This window comes from Callorhinus ursinus, unplaced genomic scaffold, assembly GCF_003265705.2.
Source record: "Callorhinus ursinus isolate GAN/ISIS: 27379988/994484 unplaced genomic scaffold, GSC_fseal_2.0 scaffold19, whole genome shotgun sequence".
NCBI lineage: Eukaryota > Metazoa > Chordata > Mammalia > Carnivora > Otariidae > Callorhinus > Callorhinus ursinus.
In genome coordinates, this window is record NW_027397081.1 from 20,620,529 (window position 1) to 20,638,816 (window position 18,288).

General features: G+C 50.0%; 3 protein-coding genes across 8 annotated transcripts in view; 1 reads left to right on the top strand and 2 right to left on the bottom strand.

Annotated features, from left to right (window-relative positions):
- Window positions 1-92: 92 nt before the first annotated feature.
- ESAM (endothelial cell adhesion molecule) lies at window positions 93-8,412 on the bottom strand. Of its 2 annotated transcripts, XM_025894003.2 has the most exons (7): window positions 8,190-8,412; window positions 4,484-4,671; window positions 3,216-3,417; window positions 2,863-3,018; window positions 1,533-1,655; window positions 1,127-1,253; window positions 93-915 (listed from the first exon to the last, which is right to left on the bottom strand). In XM_025894003.2, exons 1-7 carry the CDS (start codon window positions 8,257-8,259, stop codon window positions 600-602), a joined length of 1,182 nt encoding a protein of 393 aa, XP_025749788.1. In that variant the 5' UTR covers window positions 8,260-8,412; the 3' UTR covers window positions 93-599. The 2 variants fall into 2 exon arrangements, with proteins under 2 accessions (XP_025749788.1, XP_073760005.1); XM_073903904.1 differs by lacking the exon at window positions 1,533-1,655.
- A 136-nt stretch (window positions 8,413-8,548) lies between these two features.
- LOC112840335 (endothelial cell-selective adhesion molecule-like) overlaps window positions 8,549-18,288 on the top strand; it is a 28,113-nt gene continuing 18,373 nt past the window's right edge. The window contains exons 1-2 of one of the 2 annotated variants that reach the window (XM_073903905.1): window positions 8,549-8,586; window positions 12,972-13,071. The gene's annotated coding sequence lies outside the window, so the exon portion shown is untranslated. Of the gene's footprint in view, window positions 8,587-12,970; window positions 13,072-18,288 lie in introns of those variants that run through there. The other variant, XM_073903906.1, reaches the window with a different exon arrangement.
- The window catches only part of MSANTD2 (Myb/SANT DNA binding domain containing 2), a 31,764-nt gene continuing 25,916 nt past the window's right edge, over window positions 12,441-18,288 (bottom strand). For 3 of the 4 annotated variants that reach the window (XM_025893676.2, XM_025893675.2, XM_025893677.2), the window contains exons 3-4: window positions 17,934-17,994; window positions 12,441-13,975 (exon numbers count right to left, since the gene is read on the bottom strand). In XM_025893676.2, coding sequence (XP_025749461.1) covers window positions 13,123-13,975; window positions 17,934-17,994 — 914 coding nt within the window. In that variant the 3' untranslated portion in view covers window positions 12,441-13,122. The remainder of the gene's footprint in view (window positions 13,976-17,933; window positions 17,995-18,288) is intronic. The other variant, XM_025893679.2, reaches the window with a different exon arrangement.

The window sequence follows — 18,288 nt, forward strand, 5'->3', positions numbered from 1 at the left end:
CCAAAAGACCCTTTTAAAGACTCTAGAAGAGCGGTTTCAGGAAGCTGTTTGGAGAAGCCCTCCAGGGTTTGAAAAGGCAATTTGACTCCTACTTTCCATACAAACACAATGCATCTTTATTGAAATTTGCAAAATAAAAACAAAAACACACATTTCAAGTTAGTTTAAAAAATACCTTCCCTATCCCCTGCCCCAACAAAACCCAACCAAGCCAGCAGGACAGGTTATATGAATGCAGGGAGCTGGAGTGGGAGCGAAGGATGCTGTTAGATGGGGTGGAATACAGATCAAGGGGGCCTGGAGGACTCATTCACTGGCAGTCCCTACCAGGGCCCTACCTCAGCAGTATTCCCTGCAGTCCTAAGGAGGACTGGGGGAGGGGGCAGGTGCTCTTCCTAATCTGAGGTCCACTTCCTCTTCTTCTACTTCCTGAATGTTTGGATCTTAACAGAGACTCAGTTTTCCCATAGTAAAGAAAGGTGTGGGCAGAGGACTGGAGGTCTGGAAGGTGGTCCCCCAAGACTCAGGCCTCTGAGGTAGGGGTGACCCCTATAGGAAGGAGAGAAACCAGATGGCTTAGCTAATGAGTGGCTGGACCATCACACCAGAGACCCAGCCTGACTCTGGGCGGGCACCATCACGGGGACAGCACCCATGCGGCTCAGAGCAGAGGAAGAGACCCCACCAGGGCTGGGGGATATTGGCTGAGGTTGGGCCCCATCTGTCCTGGGCAACCTGGGTGAGGGCAGGACCTGACTGGAGAGGCTGAGTGTGGGGGTCAGTGCACCAGGTCTGGGAGGACCTTGGGGGTGCCGGAGGGCTCGTGCTGAGGTGACAGAGGAAAGCGTCCCATTCTTGGAGATTGTGTCTGAGCCCTTGGGCCAAGGCAGGGTCCGGGGAGCAGTGGCATCTTCCCTAGTGATCAAAGAAGTAATAACAGGTCAGAAGCTGGAGGGGGGAAGAGGGGAGAATTTCTACATGCTTTGTCTTACTCCCCGCTCAGACACCGTTTCCTCTCCCCTCCCTTCAAATCCACCCAATGGAATGATGTTTCAGACAGCTGCCCAAACTCCCAGCCAAGGGAATCTAGGAGAACCCTGTTCGGGCAGAGACCAGACACACTTACTTGATATCATTGGCCGGCTCCTCTAGGGCCTTGCTCCGGCGTTGGTACAAGAGGACCAGCCCAGCCAGCAGCCCCAGTCCAACCAGAGTGCCCACAACAGCTCCAGCAACCACCGCAGGCCCTGGGCCTGGAAAAGCCTTGGTGTCAGAGGGAGACCCCCAGCTGGTCCCCACCCCCTCCAATCCCTCTACCCCACTGCCACCATAAAGAGTTTTTTCTTCTTCCATTTTCTGTCAAGCAGAAAATGGTCAGTCAGTGACCAGACATTTGTACAAACATCTGACCAGGACAAGCTCCTTGTCCTGTTAACAATGACAGGCCTCAGCAGGCAGGCCTCCTCTCCTCTTGCGACCCCACCCCCACCAGCGTCCAATCTTCTCCTTAACCACACTTACCCCTCACTGACCTGTGCTCACTTCCAAGGTCACATTGCACTGGGCACTGCCCACCTCATTGTGGGCCTTGCAGATATAGACTCCAGACATGGGACTGGAAAGGTTTGTGAGGCTTAAGGATCCACGGATGGCATCTATGGACACAATTGGGCCATCAGTCCAGGGACCGTCTTTCCCACTGAAAAAATTCTGTCCCTCCTGGAATGTCCTCTTTGACTCTCTGGGAGACTCATCTGTCTGTTCCCTCACGGTGGGAAAAGTTGTGATAGCCAGCATGTTGGGTTCTGCCCCTGAGTACAGAACTGCTAACTCGATGGCGCGCCCCATTTCCCTGATTGATATCTAAAAAGATTCAGAGAGGAACTGATGCCCAGAAAAACCCAACACCATGTTTACTTTTAGTTCGGATTGGCGGTGTGGTGAGATAGAACACATTAGGCTAGGAATCAGAAAACCTGACCTCCAGAACAAGCCATGTGACTTTAAACAAGTTGCTTGCTATCCCTGGGTCCCAGTTTTTTGACCTGTAAAACGGGGTAATATGACCTCCTTGATGGTGTTGAAAGAATTATATGAAATAATCATTATTAACAGTTAAAGTTTATTGGCCGCTTACTCTATGCCAGAGACTAAGTCCCTTACACGTACCAACTTACGAAAATTTCACAACAAACCTATGAGCTGAGCACTATTTAAAAAATACAAATAATTTTATTATAAAAATGGTCACATGAAAAGTAGAAAGAGGGATGAAATGAAAATCCATATACCCACTACTTTGATTCAATGATTGCTAACATTTTGCTATACTTACTTCATTTCTCTCTCTTCTTGTGAGACACTTAAAAATAAATGCTCAGCATGAGTCTCCAAAAAATAAGGACATAGACCACATAACTACAATACCACTGCTGCATCTGATAAGTTAATAATCCTCTAAAGGAATTATCTAATACCTAATAATAATCATCTAATCATCCATATGGAAAATGTCCCAGTTGTCCCAAAACATCTTTTATAACTAATGGGTTCAAATCAGGGCTCTGACATCCCCGTTTTACAAATGGAAGCACAGAGTCACGCGGCTAGTAAATGGCAGAGCTAGAATTTGAATGCAGATTATCTAGCTCCAGAACCTCTTCAGTAACGTAAGTTTACAGCACGTGTAAGCCTCCAACACAGTGGTTGCACCTGCTGGGCCCTCTTCCCCCCCCCCCCCGCCCCTTCTCTCCACACCCTCCTCTGCCCCAGGACTTTGCAGCACTGCCTCCCCTTTTCACCCCAGTCCCTCTGGTGCCTCTCATCTTTCCCTCCCCCAGCCACAGCCTCAAGCTCCCTCACCTAAAACTGGTGCAAAGAAAACCTGGGCGGATGGGGGTGCCCGCTCCCACTGGTACTGGGCAGCTGGCTTACTCCTTGGGGACTGGCAGCTCAGGGTCACGTTGGTCCCCACACGGGGCACACCCAGGAGACGGCAGGATGGAGAAGCTGGAGGAACTGGAGCAGGGAGACAGGTTAAAAACTCAACCCCAAGGGATCAACAGATCCCTCCCACCCACCCCCAAACACACACCCCCCTTCTGTCACTCTGTCTGCCCTCCTCCAACCCTTACAGTCAGCCATTTGGGAGAGAGAGCTGCCTGGCCTCCACTGCGGCTGGGGAAGGTGTTGCCAAGTGTGCGCTTCTCACTTACCCAGCACCCTGAGCTCTAGAGTTTTGCTGCTGTGGCTCCTTTTGATGCCTTGGTGGTCTTGCACATTCACAGAGCAGCGGTAGGACCCAGAGTCTTTTTCCTGGAGGCCCTGCAGCCGCAGGGACACATTCTGGGAGGGCATGGAGTAGACCAGGGAGACCCCCGGTTTGCTTGACGTGACCCCACTGATGTACGCCAACACCTGGTATGGGACAAGATGCCTCCCCATTATTACATGTGTGCCCTGTGCCCACAGGCTCGGCTAATCCCCCCCCTCCCCCGGACTGGCAGTCTTCAAGCCTTCCTCCCCTGTACTCACCCCTCTAACCTGTCCCAGCTCCCTGTTCACCCCCTGTCTCCCTAGGCTCCCTCTCACTGCCCCCGGGTCCTCCTCCCCACAGCAGTTCTTGATCCCCTATGCTCTGTCTCTTCATCTCCCCCTTGGGGTGTTTAGAAGGGTGGTATAATGGTGAGGGATAATGTAAACAGGGGGTATTTATGAAAGAAACTTAGATTGCAGGGGTAGATCAAAGAATTTTTAAAAAAAATCTTTTTATAATCTTCTTTATCTTGAAGATGTCCCTCCTTCCCCATGTATAAACTCAGGTCCTGTGAAACCTGGATCTACCTCTGCAATCCAAATTTCTCTCATACGTACCCCCTATTTATCAAATGACCTCTAGAAAATACTTTCCAGAACTTGGGAGGAGCCCGAGCAAATAAGGGGCTCTGAAAATGAAGTTTTCATTGGCTTCTGGGTAGATCTGCCTCTGAGAAGTCTGGTATCAGGAAGGAGGGTAGGTGTACGGTTGGGAAAGCAGACTGCCCCTTGTCTCTCAAAGGAGTGTGTAAAGGGGCAGTGGGACAGATTCGGGAAGAGAAGTGGCCTGTGACAGTATCCAAGGCATTAAGAAGGTGAAAATAGGAAGATGCTCAACTTTTTCAAGTTGTGTGAAACTTGCCCTAACACTTTCCTGTTCCTCAAACCCCAATCCTCACTGCCCCTCCCCCAAAGCAAAGCAAAATGCCTTTCCACTTTCCTGTGTTTTGTGTACTGGATTTCTAGGGCAAGTTGGGGAAAAGAAAATTTTGCGGGGCAGCCTCCAAGGTCAGAACAAAAATTGAGCCGCTGAGGAGGACCTTACTTTTTCCTGAAATTCCCTCCCGGTCCCCCCTTCCCTGGCCAGTCCTCCTACTCTCACCAGCCCTTCCCCACGCTCAGCCACAGGGTGTAGCTAGCCTCTGGCTGAGAGGCTTCCCTCCCTCACCTGGTTCAGATCCTTCCCTTCTTGCTCCAAGAACCACATCACAGCGAGCAAGTCCCACGGCTGAGACGAAGATACCTGCCCTTGCAGGGTGTACCACGCCGGGAGCACTACTTCTGCTCCTTCTACTGCCTTCAACCGGGTGAGACCAGCGGGCACGTGGAGTTGCAGCTGGGCCTGCGAGGGGGACGCTGAGGACAAAGCAAGGAGGCGTGAGCGCGGAGGACTGGCTCCCCGCTCGGCCAGTGGACCTCGCCCAGCGCGGCGGGAAGAAACGACCTCCCTCGCAGGGTCCCACCTCTGTGGGCCTCAAACACTGCCCAGGGACTGCTGACCTCGCGTCCTGCTTTCATCGGAGCTTATTCTCCGTAACCTCAGCCCGTCGGTTCCTAACAGGGGATAGGGACACATTTCTGCGTTTATTTGTATCCAGAGGAGCAGATTTCAGAGCACCAAGAAGAGGGGGCAGATTTCCAAGGCAGGGGCGGGAGGGGGAAGACCTCTAAGAGGAAGGGCAGGTTGAATACTTTTAACCTGCACTCTACACAACCCACTTGCTCCCCCAGTTTCCCCGGGCGAGAGTCAAGAGGGGGTAGCGACGCTGGTCAGGATACCGCCAGCGCTCCCCGCTCCTGCTTCTCAACCCGACGGGCGGAGGGGGTTGGGAGGCCGCCGGATTAGCGATTAACCCGCGGCTCGTTCTGAACTAACAGCTCCGAGCGAGAGACCTGAGCCGCCCCGCGCTCCAGCTGACCGCCGGACGACAGTGCTCCCCCGCCTCCCTCTCAGTCCCGACCCAGGGCCTCCCCCGGGGAAAGCCGAGAGTTGAGGCCCAGAAAGGAGCCCTTTTGGGGTCCAGGCGATCTGGGCGAGTCCTGTGAGGTCGCAGGAAATCACGGCAGAGCTGGAACACGAATGAAGGCCCCCCCCACCCCGACAGTCAAGTACAAGTCATCTGTCTGTGTGTGCTTGGCGTTCAGGAGGTGTACTGGGGTGTCGCTTTCAAGGAGAGGACGATGGAACCAATGCTTGCGCGATGGCGTCCAGAAACATTCACTTTTTGCCCTTCAGAGAGGCAATGGAGCAGCCGAATCCTAAGCCCTTGGGAGGAATAACCTTGGGCTTGGAGCGGCCAGGCCCGAGGAGGCTGGCCACCGTAGTCCTTGGCCTCCGCGCTCTGGAGTCCAAGACGCCATCTCCGCGTGGTGACCAGGCGGCCAAGGCGCGAGCAGAGGCGGCGCGCAGCCCGGGCTTTCCGCCCTCCTGGAGCCGGGCTGCAGGCCCGTAAGGGCCCCGACGCGGAGCCGGCCAGGATGCGAGCCACCCCCACGGCTTTCCGGCTGCGAGTCTTTACAGAACCCCCACCCCTATTCCTTGGCCTTCGCAGCCCGCCCCCCATCCATTTCCTGGCGGGGGTCCCTGCGGGCCGGGCGGGAAACTGGTGCCCGGTGATAAGCCAGAAGACAATGACCGGGGCGCCGCTGGACCGGAGGCGCTACAGGCGAAAACAACGTCTGCCTCAAGGAGCCCGACGCCCCCTTGGGGACCGGGGCGGACCCGGCCGGCTCGCAGGTCTCTGGAGGCCGGGACGACAGGAGGCCTGCGGGCGGTGCCGGATCTTTCCCGGCCTTTCTGCCGCGCACACCCGAGAGGCCACAAACGGTTCCCGTCGGGAAACCTGCCTGGGGGCGCGGGAGACGCGCGAGCTTCTTTCGCCGCGGGCGCCCCCAGCGACCTCCCCCAGGTCCTGCATTGACCCTTTTCGCTGCGAAAGGTGGGGGTGGCGGTGGCGAAAGATAATGATGGACTCCCTGGGGTCTGGACAAATGCTCCCCGTCCTACGCCCCAGTCGGAAACTAGGAGCTGAAGGGGGCCCGAAACTTCCCCGCCCTCGGGCCTGGGTGTCCGCTGCAGCAGAAGCCCCTTGTAGCTCGCGGGGTCCGTGGTGCCATAGGGCGAGGACAGCGGAGTGGTTGGGTCCGAGTGAAGGACACAGGAGCAGCCCAAGGAAGGGACCCTTCTGGCCCACTCCGAGACCAGAGTGAGGGAGCCGGCAAGGGCCGAAGGAGCACAAAAAATGGGCCCGCTCCCCGGGGCTACTATTTTTAGTCTCCCTTTCTCTGGGAAACTCCCCCCGCGGGCTTCTCACGCCCCAGGGGCAGCAGCGCAGAGCCACCGAGGAGCGCGGAGCGAACGGGCCTCCCCGAGAGCCCAGTCCAGCCGAGCCCAGAGGAGCCGGGGCCTGCCCCCAGGGCCCTGGCCCCGAGTGCCGGTTAACTCCCGAGTGGCGGGTGGGCGGTCAGCAACCCCCGGGGGGGGGCGGCCAGGTCGGGACGCTGAGCCTGGGCTGTCGTTGAGGAAACTGAGGACCAGAGTTAGGATAGAAAAAGAAGTTGCAGGAGAGGAGCAGGAGAGGCCCAAGCAACGAACTTGTACTTTTCTCCCTTGCTTCCTAAATGCCCCAGCAGAGAGATGGGGAAGTTGGGATAGAATGCAGAAAGGAAAGGGGTGCCGAGTTCACGTTGGGAGAAGGCGGCTGAGAGATTAAGGGATCCTGGAGCAGGCCCACCAAGCCTAGAAGGACAGAAATCTGTCCCAGCTTTGGTGTGGCAGGTGGGCTCCTCTGGAGCCCTCTTCGTCTGGGGACCCTAATTACTTCATGCCCCAAAACCCTTGCAGCACGAATCAGGCTAAAGGGGGCATGGGTGAGAGTTAGGTGGTCCCCATCACTGTGGCTGAATTTCACTCTATGTCTCTCTGTATCTGGTGACTTCCAACCTGAGTGAAATGAGTTAAATTTGACCTTGACAGACTCACCCTTCACCCTTTTTGGGATCCTTGAAAAGAGATGGCAAGACAGAGCCAGAGGAAGTGAAACTCGCTTGTAATGGGCTTAGTTCTTGCTGGGGCTTTACTCTCCAGATGTCCCAGCGGGCCATCCCTAGGTCCTGGGAGCTACTGGAAGCTTTCAACACTCCTTAAGCACTTGCTCTAAGGAAGCGCCCTTCCTCTCTGACTCTTTGAGGAAACTCCTCTCTACTTCCTTTGTCCCTTTGGCTCTGGGAACCAATGGGGGTGGTGGACTTCATGAGGGGGGTCACAATTCTGCTCCTTTAGGCATTCAAACCCCTCCCCCATTTCCTGTGTCCCAAGTGACCTCACGGTCAAGCTTTCGGGGCACTTCCCTTTATTCCCAGGGCAGGAAGCAGGAGGGGGCTTGAGGGTGGATCTGGGCTGGGGAATTGATGTGAAGTGCGTTTGTCAAGCCTGGGATCTAGGGAATTCCTGGGGGTTCTTGCATATCAGGTTGTGTGGGGGGTGTGGGCTGGAGTTAAGTCCTTAAGCTCTTTAGCCAGTGTCTCATCTAGCAGCTCAGCTCATCTGGCTCTGCGGGGTGGAGGTGGGGAGTGCTGGTGAGGAATGGTTCCCACAACTCACATAGAGGTCTACCCAGACCCTCTCCCCTACCACACACAGTCCACGCCCAAAGTGGTAGCTGTCGGGACAGAGCGGAGACAGAAGTCACCACCAGCCAGTGATGCCCTGGGTGGGTAGATGGGGGAAGGAGTGTGGGGGGAGGAGGGCAAGAGTCGGCGGCTGGAGGCAGCACCCATCCAGTTCCTTCATCAGTGCCCAAGACCACCTCCCTCAGGGTCGGATTCATCCCATGACCCATCTCAAGTCCGTTCCCCGTCCAGGTTTCACTCACCGAGGGTAGTCAGCCCCAGGAACAAAAACCGCAGCAAGCTGGTCGCAGGGGGCCTGGGCAGGGAAACCATGGCACTCCCTGGCCCCGACGGAGTCAGGGGCGCCGGCTCCGGGACACACCGACCGACAGGTGCTGAGGCGTCTCGGCAGCTGGGGCGGACGCGGGAGCCCGACCACTAACACCGAGGGCGGCTCTAGCCAGAATCTGTGCGCGTGTGTCCCGCCGGCGGGGTGGGGACCGACGGGGACAGGGGGGCGGGGCGTTCGAGGGGGCGGAGAGGTCGCGGTCTTCCCGGGCGGGGCGTGCGGGTGACCCGCCACCGAGGGGGGGGCGACTCCCGTGCTCCGACGGCCGGATCTCGCGGCCTCCACCCGAGCAGGACGCAGGGTGGGGTCGGGTAAGTCGCGGCGCCCCCACAGCCGGCCGGGGGCCAGGGGAAAAGGGAAGGGTCCTGAACTGCCACACTGGGGCCATACCCTTCCCCCTCCGCCGCCGGCGGGTGGGAAGGAAGACGGGGAACGGAGAGAGCTTTGGGGGACTCTCCGACGTCCAGGAGCCGCCCGCACGCTTGACGCCTAAGCCGGCCGGGGCTCTGGCCGGACCACCGCTCCGAGCTTGGGGGTACCGTGTCCTCCGCCTAAGCGGGGCGGCCTTCCTGAAGGAGGAAGAGGGGAGCCGCGTTGTCCCGGAGCCACTGGGCTTCCTCAGGGTGTGGGGCGGAGCGGCGGGAGGGGGACCGGTTCTCCGGAGCCGGTCGGGAGGTGCGGACGGGGAAGAGATGCGGCCGAGCCCGCCTCCGCCCAGCCCCGCAGGGACCCCTGCGGATGCTCCGGGAAAGGCCCAGAGCCGCGCCAGCCGGGGCGCGCGGGGACCGTCTGCACCTGCGAACGGCGGAGAGAAGGGAATCCCTGAAACCCAGGCCCCAGGTCACCGGGTCTTGTGCTTCACACCCCGAGTAGGGGAAGGACTGGCGCCAGGAAGCCCCAGGAGCTGAGCAGGAAACTGAGGAAACAGGAGCCCGGCTCCCAGCTCCTCGCCTCTGAAAAGAATGGCTTATGGGCCTTATGCTGACTGGGGAAGAGGCGGGCGGCTGTGAGAAGGTAGACCGGACAAAGCCCCCCGTTTCCTTATCCCCGTATCTTCGCTGCCCCCCATCCGCCATCAGCCCCGCTCTGATCCTTTAATTCCCGGGACCAGATCTCGTTCGCTGTGAATTTAATTTAACCGTCCCCCCCGCCCCCACGGCCCACCCCACCACCTCCCGTCGGTCCAAAGGCACCTCTGCGCCCTCTGGCGGCCGCAGCTCCCTCACAGAAGGGCACGCACCTGTTCTTGCTTCTCAGTCCAACAGCCCAAATACAGGTAACTTCAAACATTCGGGCACCAGCTTAACCACCGAGCAAAGGTCACTGGGGGCAGAAAGCATAACAACGAATTCTTGGCGCTGCCTGCTCCGGGTGGCAGTTGACTGGGAAGAAAAGCAGCCAGGCCTGCGATCCCATTTATTCCACACAGTTCTGCTGTTTTAACACCAAGTGTGGTCCTGGTGCCTGCATGCCCCACAGACTCTCTGGGATGCCTCTGCCTGGTGTGACTTGCGTGGCTGCTCTTCAAATACCTGCCAGGCAGTGGCTTTGAGAAATGCCTGTGCAAACACTAGACCGCTCATGCAACCCCTGGAATCTAATACTTGGCAGCTGAGCCGGAGCAAAGGCAACAGAAACAGACAACTGCCAGGTCTCATACCCTTATGCAAGGATCTACAAACTTGGATCGTCAAGGAGAGAGAGAGAGAGAGAGAGAGTGTGCTTAGGGATTGTTGGTTTGGTTTTCCTCTTCTATCACACTCAAATTTTTCCTTAGTTTACACTGCAAACCACCTCCTGTAAACATCCCTCCTTCATTTCCAGACTAGGGTTAAGTTACCCCAAATAGGTAACTCCTTCCAAGAAAGGTAGTGCAAAGTCTCTTGGTTGTATCCCAGGAATGCTAAAGCCTCTGATGACACGGGCCGTGCTCATCCCTATCAAGTGCTATATATTCACTCTGTGTGTGTATGTATATACCTACACACCCTCTGTAGCTAACTTTTTCGGAAAGTAGATCCCAAATAATTTGCAACATCGGAAGTAAAGCTGCAACCAAAGATGTGTAGGTGGTGAATCTTTCCATGTAACACAGGGGCCGTCCGGTTAGGACTCTTTCACTGCCTTCACCCCAACCAAAAGATCTCCCATTCTAACTCCTATTCCAACCACTTCTTTCTGCTGACCCCGAGTCAGTCAAAGTGACAGAAGTTAGCAGAGCAGCTCCACTCCTTTCTCAAAGTTTTTGCCAGGATGCCTTTTAGGATGAACACTGCTCTCTACCCTTGTGTAAAATGAGAATGTGGGCAGACAACCCAGGAGTGGCCTGGAGACTGCTTCCATAAACATGTTTCATGCGAGAGCTGAGTTCATAGTTTCATATGTTAAGAGACATGCAGGTCACTAGCGTTTCTTCCAATCATACTTCATCTCATCTCTCAAAGCGCCTTCTCATGCTAATTCTTACATTTGAACATAGTGTCTCCATCCCCCCGACTCAGTTCTAAGGCTTCATTAAGGTCCACGTTTTGTCTTTAGTAGTGCTCATAGAGTTATAGGATACCCTGCTATCCTCTCTTCTAGATCGTTCTGGCCAAAGAAACTGGATATTCAGTTATCAGCAAGCTCCTTTCTTTCCAAGCTTCCAGTTCCCAGTGCTGTTTCTTCCTCTTGCCCTTACTGCTCACTCATCCCGGGTCAGATGGTGAAAACATACTGGTTCCGGGATCCAGTCTCGGCCCCCTTCTCCATGCTGCTCATGTTGCTCTAGAAATGCCCCATTCCCAGTAGTGTTAGGTAGATCTGAAACACCCTCACCAAATGTTCCCGAAAGTAACTCAACAGCAACAGAAAGTGGGATGGGAAAAAAAATGCATGAAGCATGTTGGCTTTGGGGTTGGTCGGTGGCAAAGTTTGGGGGGTGCCATGTGGTACTGGTAATGCTTTTTCCTGCAGCACTTAGCACTGAATATTAAGAAATTACTGCTAAAAGATGGTCAATGGCGCCTCAGCCTTTAGGTCTGTAATTCCAAGTTCTAAAGAAAAGCAAAGTCAGGAGAATTTCCTAAGGCCCATACGTATCGACTGCGCCCAGAGAGAAGAGGTGCTACACTTGAATTCCAAGAATATTTATACTCTCCCCGAACTAGCATCCACTTATTTTTTTGTTTGTTTGTTTTATTAAGTAAGCTGTACACCCAATGTGGGGGCGTGAACTCACAACCCCGAGATCGAGAGTCACATGCTCTACCAACTAAGCCAGCCAGGGGCCCCAACTAGCATCCATTTTTAGCAGCTCATATCAGAAAATAGCCAACTCCTTAAACCTAGACTAAAATGACATTAATAAAAGTCATCCCATTGATTATACGCTCTCTAACCATCGAAAAATAAGCATCAACCAACCTAGAGGTATCAGGATGAGAAAAATCACTGCTTTGAGGCCATTCGGGTTGTAGGAAGGAGAATTTTTTTTTTAATCAATATGCAATTTTATCTTCAATAGTATAAAAAAAGTGGGGAAAATTATAGCTCTTACCTGGATTTGCAGTCCATCTAAAGGAGAGCACCTGAGAGATGTTGAGGGAATCACTGAAGATAAACCATCAATCTAACAAGTCCCAGCCATGAGACCAAAGTGACCCTTGACTGCCCTTGCAGTAAACTAGTTGTTAGCCAAGAGCACTAACCTTTAAGTGGAGTGCTAGTTGATGCAAAGAAATCCCTGAAAGGTCTAAATGGGATAGCTACTTTCCTAATGGACTGATCCCTTACAACTTCCTTTACTGCGGATCACTTAAAAAGTTTTTGGATGTTTCTATTACATCTTCTCTTTTTTAATGAACAGCGTGAGGACAATAAGTCCCCACTTACACTCAGGGAGTGGCCCCTGCCGACCGAGTGTAAAGATGAAGAATGAACATCTCTTACACATTCACGTACGTAGGGTCAGAAGGAATATCCCAGCCACTTTTCAAAAAGAAATACAAAATGCAATGTCCAGTGACTTTGGTGCTCTGCCAAGAAGTAGTGACCTTGGTCAGCGGGGTGCAGAGAGTGAAGAAATCCCGTTCCCTTTGTTCTGTACGTTCTGAGCAGTGAGGTCAGAATATAGACCACACTACCGGTGTGTCCACACCCGGCTACAAAAAAGCTCAACTAGTACTCCAAGAGGCCAAGATTACTTTAATAATTTTTTTTTTAAAAAGTTTAAATGGCAACACAACTGTAAAGTTGGTACATCACAGAAACAAAGGTCTTTGCAGGCAACACTGATTGGGAATAGCAAAACACTTGGTTGGTGAAAAAAATGAAACTCTAAATTATATACAATAGTAGCTAAGGGTGATATTGAAAAACAGTCTTATTTTTACTGTGACTCAAGATTTAACTTGCCATTATCTATTGCTTATTTATTCAGGGTTGTAAATAATACTTATATAGAGACATAGAGATGTGTAAAAATGAAACATTGTGAAAAAAATACAATTTTTCAATTTCATATGAAACTCAAAGTATAAGTTTTGTCCAATATGGAATGTACCTACATTTGTTTATATTAGGGCTCTAAAATCCATTTAAAAATCGTCTTTTTGTTTTTAAAAAAGGAACAGCTGACCCACCATGCAAGTTCGCTGTATATCTTGCTTGCTCAAAATGAGCATTTTCAGGTGAGGTCTGTTTTTTCTGCCCAAAGTCTAGCGTGATTCCGTTGAAGTTGTACTGGCCCGATTGTGGAAAGAATTTCCGTGAGGAGTCTGATGGCAGCATCTGGATGAGGGGCAGTCTAATGCAAAGTGAGTAGAGAAGAGGGAGGTAAGAGCCCAAATCCTTATGAAGGATGACATTCAGTTGTTAAATTTTAAGGGGTATCCAATGGCTTTTTCCAGGCACTCAACTAAAGAGCCAGCGGAAAGAAAATCCCTCTCTACTTCTACGAATTTGATATAGATGGATTTGGGGGAAACTCCGGGATCCACAAGACAGTTCTGAGACAAAAACCCATTAATACCAACCCAATCTTTGCTGAAGGTTTTGGTATTTGCCTGGAAATGTAAAAATAAGCATTGCTGGAGAGTCCTGACCTCAGCAATCCCGAGGTAGCAATAGATTATTCGGGTGGGTTCAATTTCCACCTGTAATGAGGCTTGTGCTGAGAGGGTCTCCAAGTCAACCCGGCCCTCCTTTCCTGGGTCCAGAGAACGTCGCTCCAGGTGTGGCGAGGGGGGCCTCTCCATACATTCTTCATAGCCAATGGCATAAAGGCCTGGACTTTTGGGAATGCCTCCTGGTAATAAATACTGAACCACGTTCCCACCAGTTGGTTTGGAATGGGCAATGGGTATCCAGTCAATTTCCATATGCAGCTCCAGGCACCTAGCTTCACTAATGGTGATCTCTAAAAACTTGTAGTAAACATTTTTCCAGTTCATTTTCTGCACGCGGGTCATAATGATCCGTCCCTCAGGCTTCTCGGAGTTGAAGTACTCCCGCAGTCGCTTGCCAAGGGGCACCTGGGAGCTGATCTCAGCATAATGGTAACGGATATCCTCTTTCCAACGGGTGTTATAACCAATTCCAAAAATGGCCAGTTTGTTAGAAAGATGAAGCCTTGAAAAGTCCGTCCAGCTCTGAAACAGTTCCCACTTCAATTGTACTGATTCCAAAATCTGTACGATATTTTGCATGATGTCTCTCTTCCTAGAAAGAGAAATACAAAGTCAAATTCCTCAGGTGTCTAGCTCAGCACGGTGCAACAGAACTTTCTGTGATAATGCAAATGTTCTGTATCTGTGCTGTCCAATATGGTAGCCATTAGCACTTAAAATGTGATCAGTGTGAGATAGGAAATTTTTAATCATAATTTGAAATTACGTTTAAACAGCCACATGTTGGGGCACCTGGGTGGCTCAGTCATTAAGCATCTGTCTTTGGCTCAGGTCGTGATCCCAGAGTCGTGGGATCGAGCCCCGCATCGGGCTCCCTGCTCAGCGGGCTCCCACTCCTCCTGCTTGTGTTCCCTCTCTCGCTGTCTCTCTCTCTCTGTCAAATAAATAAATCAATAAAATCTTTAAATAAATAAATAAATACCCACATGTGACTAGTGGCCACCGTATTGGACAGTGCAGGTCGAGATAAACATAGTATTAAAATCCGAGAAACACTCTTTCCTAGGAAATTTCTAGGAGTTAATGATAAACTGCTTTCTATCACTTCTATAGTCTGGCTGTATTAAACTCAGTAACTATTGATATGTAAGACCCTAGGATTTCAGAAACCCAAGGATCAAGAATTTAAAAATTTTTTAATTTATTATTATTAATTCCAGTATAGTTAACACGCAGTGTGATATTAGTTTCAGGTGTACAATCTAGGGATTCAACACTTCCATACAGCACCCACTGCTCGTCACGACAGGTGCACTCCTTAATCCCCATCCCCCATTACCCCTCTGGGAATCATCAGTTTGTTCTCTATAGTTAAAGGGTCTGTTTCTTGCTTTGTCTCTCTCTTTTCCCTTTGCTTGTTTTGTTTCTTAAATTCCACATACGAGTGAAATCATACGGTATCTGTCTTTCTCTGACTGACCTATCAAGTGGCTATTATAATGCATAGGACGGCCTTCCGACCTAAGTACCAAAAGCAGATGAAGGATGTTGTATTCAAAATGACATCCCATATCACTTAAAATAATAAATAGCTTAATTTCTAACCTGGAAGTTCTTAGAGGTCAGTAATTTGGGCCCATACATGCTTGCTGTAGGAAATGTACAACTGATTATGTCTAATGGCCTGATGCAGAAACAAAATGATATTTTCTTCTGTTTGTCTGAAACTCATTACTACTCCCAAATGTAGAACTGTCAGTTAAGCACAGAATTAAGATCCGAGAATTCAGATGGAAGAGGTCTGCACCAAGCTTAGAGGGGAAAATGAATGAATGGAGACTATCCTAGAAAATATTTTCTAAAGGAGAGCAAAAGTATAGAAACCATTCCGATTTGGATTTGGAGAGTTAACAGAGTAAGGCCGAATGTGCTGGGAAGTTTTTGTTTCAAATGCTGCTTAACTCATATAATCATATGTGATACTTCACGATAATTCATGCACTACATATGAGCATATGTAATTACAAGTTTGTTCCTCAGGTATGGCAAGACTCTGATACTGAAAGACTGAAGTCTGTTAAATATTAACTTGGCAACAACCTATTACAGTCTATATCCGTCATAGGTTTAAGCTACAAAAATACTCAATGACTACCCCCATGTATGATCGAACATAGGCAAACGGAAGAGGGTGTACATGGTTGCTAACAACTTCTTGGAAGGAGACAGATGCTTGAAAGTTTCCTATTAAATCCTCGTATCTTCTAGGGGAAGAGTTTTGGGAACAAACTGTCATTTTGTTGAAATGAGACACATAGTCGTTCTCAGTCTGTCCTCTTAACTCTCTTTGGCTTTCTCTGCAAGATGACAAAATGCTAAGATTTTGTCACCTGCTGCTTCTCGGAGCCAAAGACTGCCCTAGACTTATCTTCCACTCTATAGTTTGTCCCGGAAGTTCCCAAGTAACGGAGTGGCCATCTAGATGAAATCACTGCATTGTTGGAGAATGGTTTCTTCTCCGAATACACAAAGACACTCAATGATCATTCATATATAGCTTGGTGCTCGTGAGGTGAAGATATAGGACCGTGTTTCTGCATGAATGCTTGAAGAAAAGCTCTCTTTCATAGCCACCATCCTTCCTTTGTCCTCTTTTGAAACGCTACACTGATCTCAAGGACTAGGCTAAGGAGTTGGAATGGAGGGCAGAGATTCTGCTCACTGATATATCCCAATGCCTGACATAAAGTAGGCACTTGGCAAATAACTGTTGACTAAATGAGCAGGTTAGGTAACTCTTCTTTATGGATGAAGGATGGTTTATTTTAACTCTAGGCTATGTCCGCTAGCTCGGGCTCATCCCAACTATACCTGGAAAAAAAAATCCAATGCCCAGATGAAGTTATTTTATTCAGCACTGTCCTAGGCCTAAATCATCCCTAAGGAATAGTTCTGAGGAAACTTGCGCTGGAAAATAAATGGCCTATTAGGAACCACTTTAAAATTTCTCCCCTTGTGAGCTAAAACTTGGGGAGGCAGCAAAGCTGTCCATTTCTACGGAACCTGTCAGTGTCTTGCCCTGCTGATCTGATGTCAGCCTGAAGACCCCTGGGCCTAAGACTCATCACATTTTCAAAAATACAGAGCGCAGTAAAAATGAGACCTGGTGATTTAAATGGCTGCAGAGAAGGGACTATTTTAGTTCCTGATTTCTGAAGTTCCAACCACGGGAAAAGTGCAGACGGTTTGAGGGTAGGGACACCAATTCTGTGAAGCTCGAGTTCATCTCCAGGCATGTCAACTGGGCCTCCCCTCAAGGTCCCAAGTGGTGAAAGGGAGAGTCAGGACATTTTAGTGAAGGAGACGCAATGGCCTTTTTGGAGACTCAGGATCTGAAGGGATGGGCTAGTAATAATGCATTTTTAAAACTATTCATCATCAAAGTTTCCCTTCCTTTGGGACATTCTGATGTCACAACTGGAAAACAGACCTACTTCCCAACAAGGGACGGCCTCAAACTGACTGACTTGAGTCATAAACTTCTTTTTTGAGGAGTGGGGAGTGGTTACAATTTTAAGGAATAATTCTTGATCCCTAAACTTTCACCATCTCCCCTGACATGGGAGTAGCTGATACTGGGAATTCTTTGGTTCTACAGATACTCTGAAAAAGACAGGAGCATTTGCAAAGCCGGTGGTGGTGGTGGTGGTGGTTGGCTCAGTGAAAACAACAGTTTCTTTTTTATATTGCTTGTTGCTTATCACAGCTCTTTCCATCTTGCCTATTCCCCCTCAAACATCAAGACTGCATGTGTGGAATGAAGTACAGAAGGAGAAAAATGGATGCTATCAATGCTTCAAAATGACCAGGTTGAGAAAGAAAATGGTGTTCCTCTACTTTCCCCCTAAATTTATCTTTTAATGTATTTGTTTCATAGATTTGATCAGGGACTTCCTTAAAGTTATTTAAAAGAATGACAAACATACTATCACCGACTGAAACTCAGAGACCTGTGGTCTCCTTACAGAAGAGATAATGCTGAACTCTATAGGGGAGGGTCAGGTGATGTAGCCAGCAGAAGGACCCCAGCCTGGGACTCCATCTTTCATCCGTCAACAGCTTTTTTTTCCAAATGTATAAAAAGGCCACCTAAGAGCTCTCTCTTTGATCCCCAAAGTGTAATATCATAAGGAATGTAAGTGCCCCTCTGGCCCTCCTGTCATCTCACCCAATCCCAGATAAACTCAGGGCCCCGTGAATCATCTTTGTACTGTAATTAAACATGCACATAGCCACATTCAAGTACAGGCAAACACCAACACACTTATTTTTGTGTTAACACATTTATTTCTTCATGTTGTATACAAAATTCTCACCATAGATTAACTATTGGCAAACGTAAGCTGAGCAGATGAGAAACCATGAGTACACCTGCCCCCTCAGTGGCATGTCTGTATTTTCCATACGTGTCTATTGACAACATTTCTGGGTCTTCCCAACGGTCATTAAGTTTAGGTAAATATACTTTGTAGAAAGAAGCATCTACTTACTGTGCTTCTTCAGAAGACTCTTGTTTTATTTTTAACGTTCTCTTTGTGACAGGTATTTCATCTGAAAAGCAAGGTTTTTGAAACAAATTATATTTTTCTAAAAATCATATTTTTCTAAGTAGCATACATTTAAGTAGAGAAGTAACTGTGTTTATTTACTGTGCATTTCATACTTTCCAATGCAAGGCTATAATTCTAGTGTCAAACACTGTCCAATGTCAGATTTATAAATATAACTCTTATATAATGAGATGCATACATTTATATGCAAGATCAGAAACCAGCTCTACAAGTATAAAATTCTTCAAGGTCACCAGTGGATTTGTAGCTAGGAGCTTAAGGCTTAATTTCACTG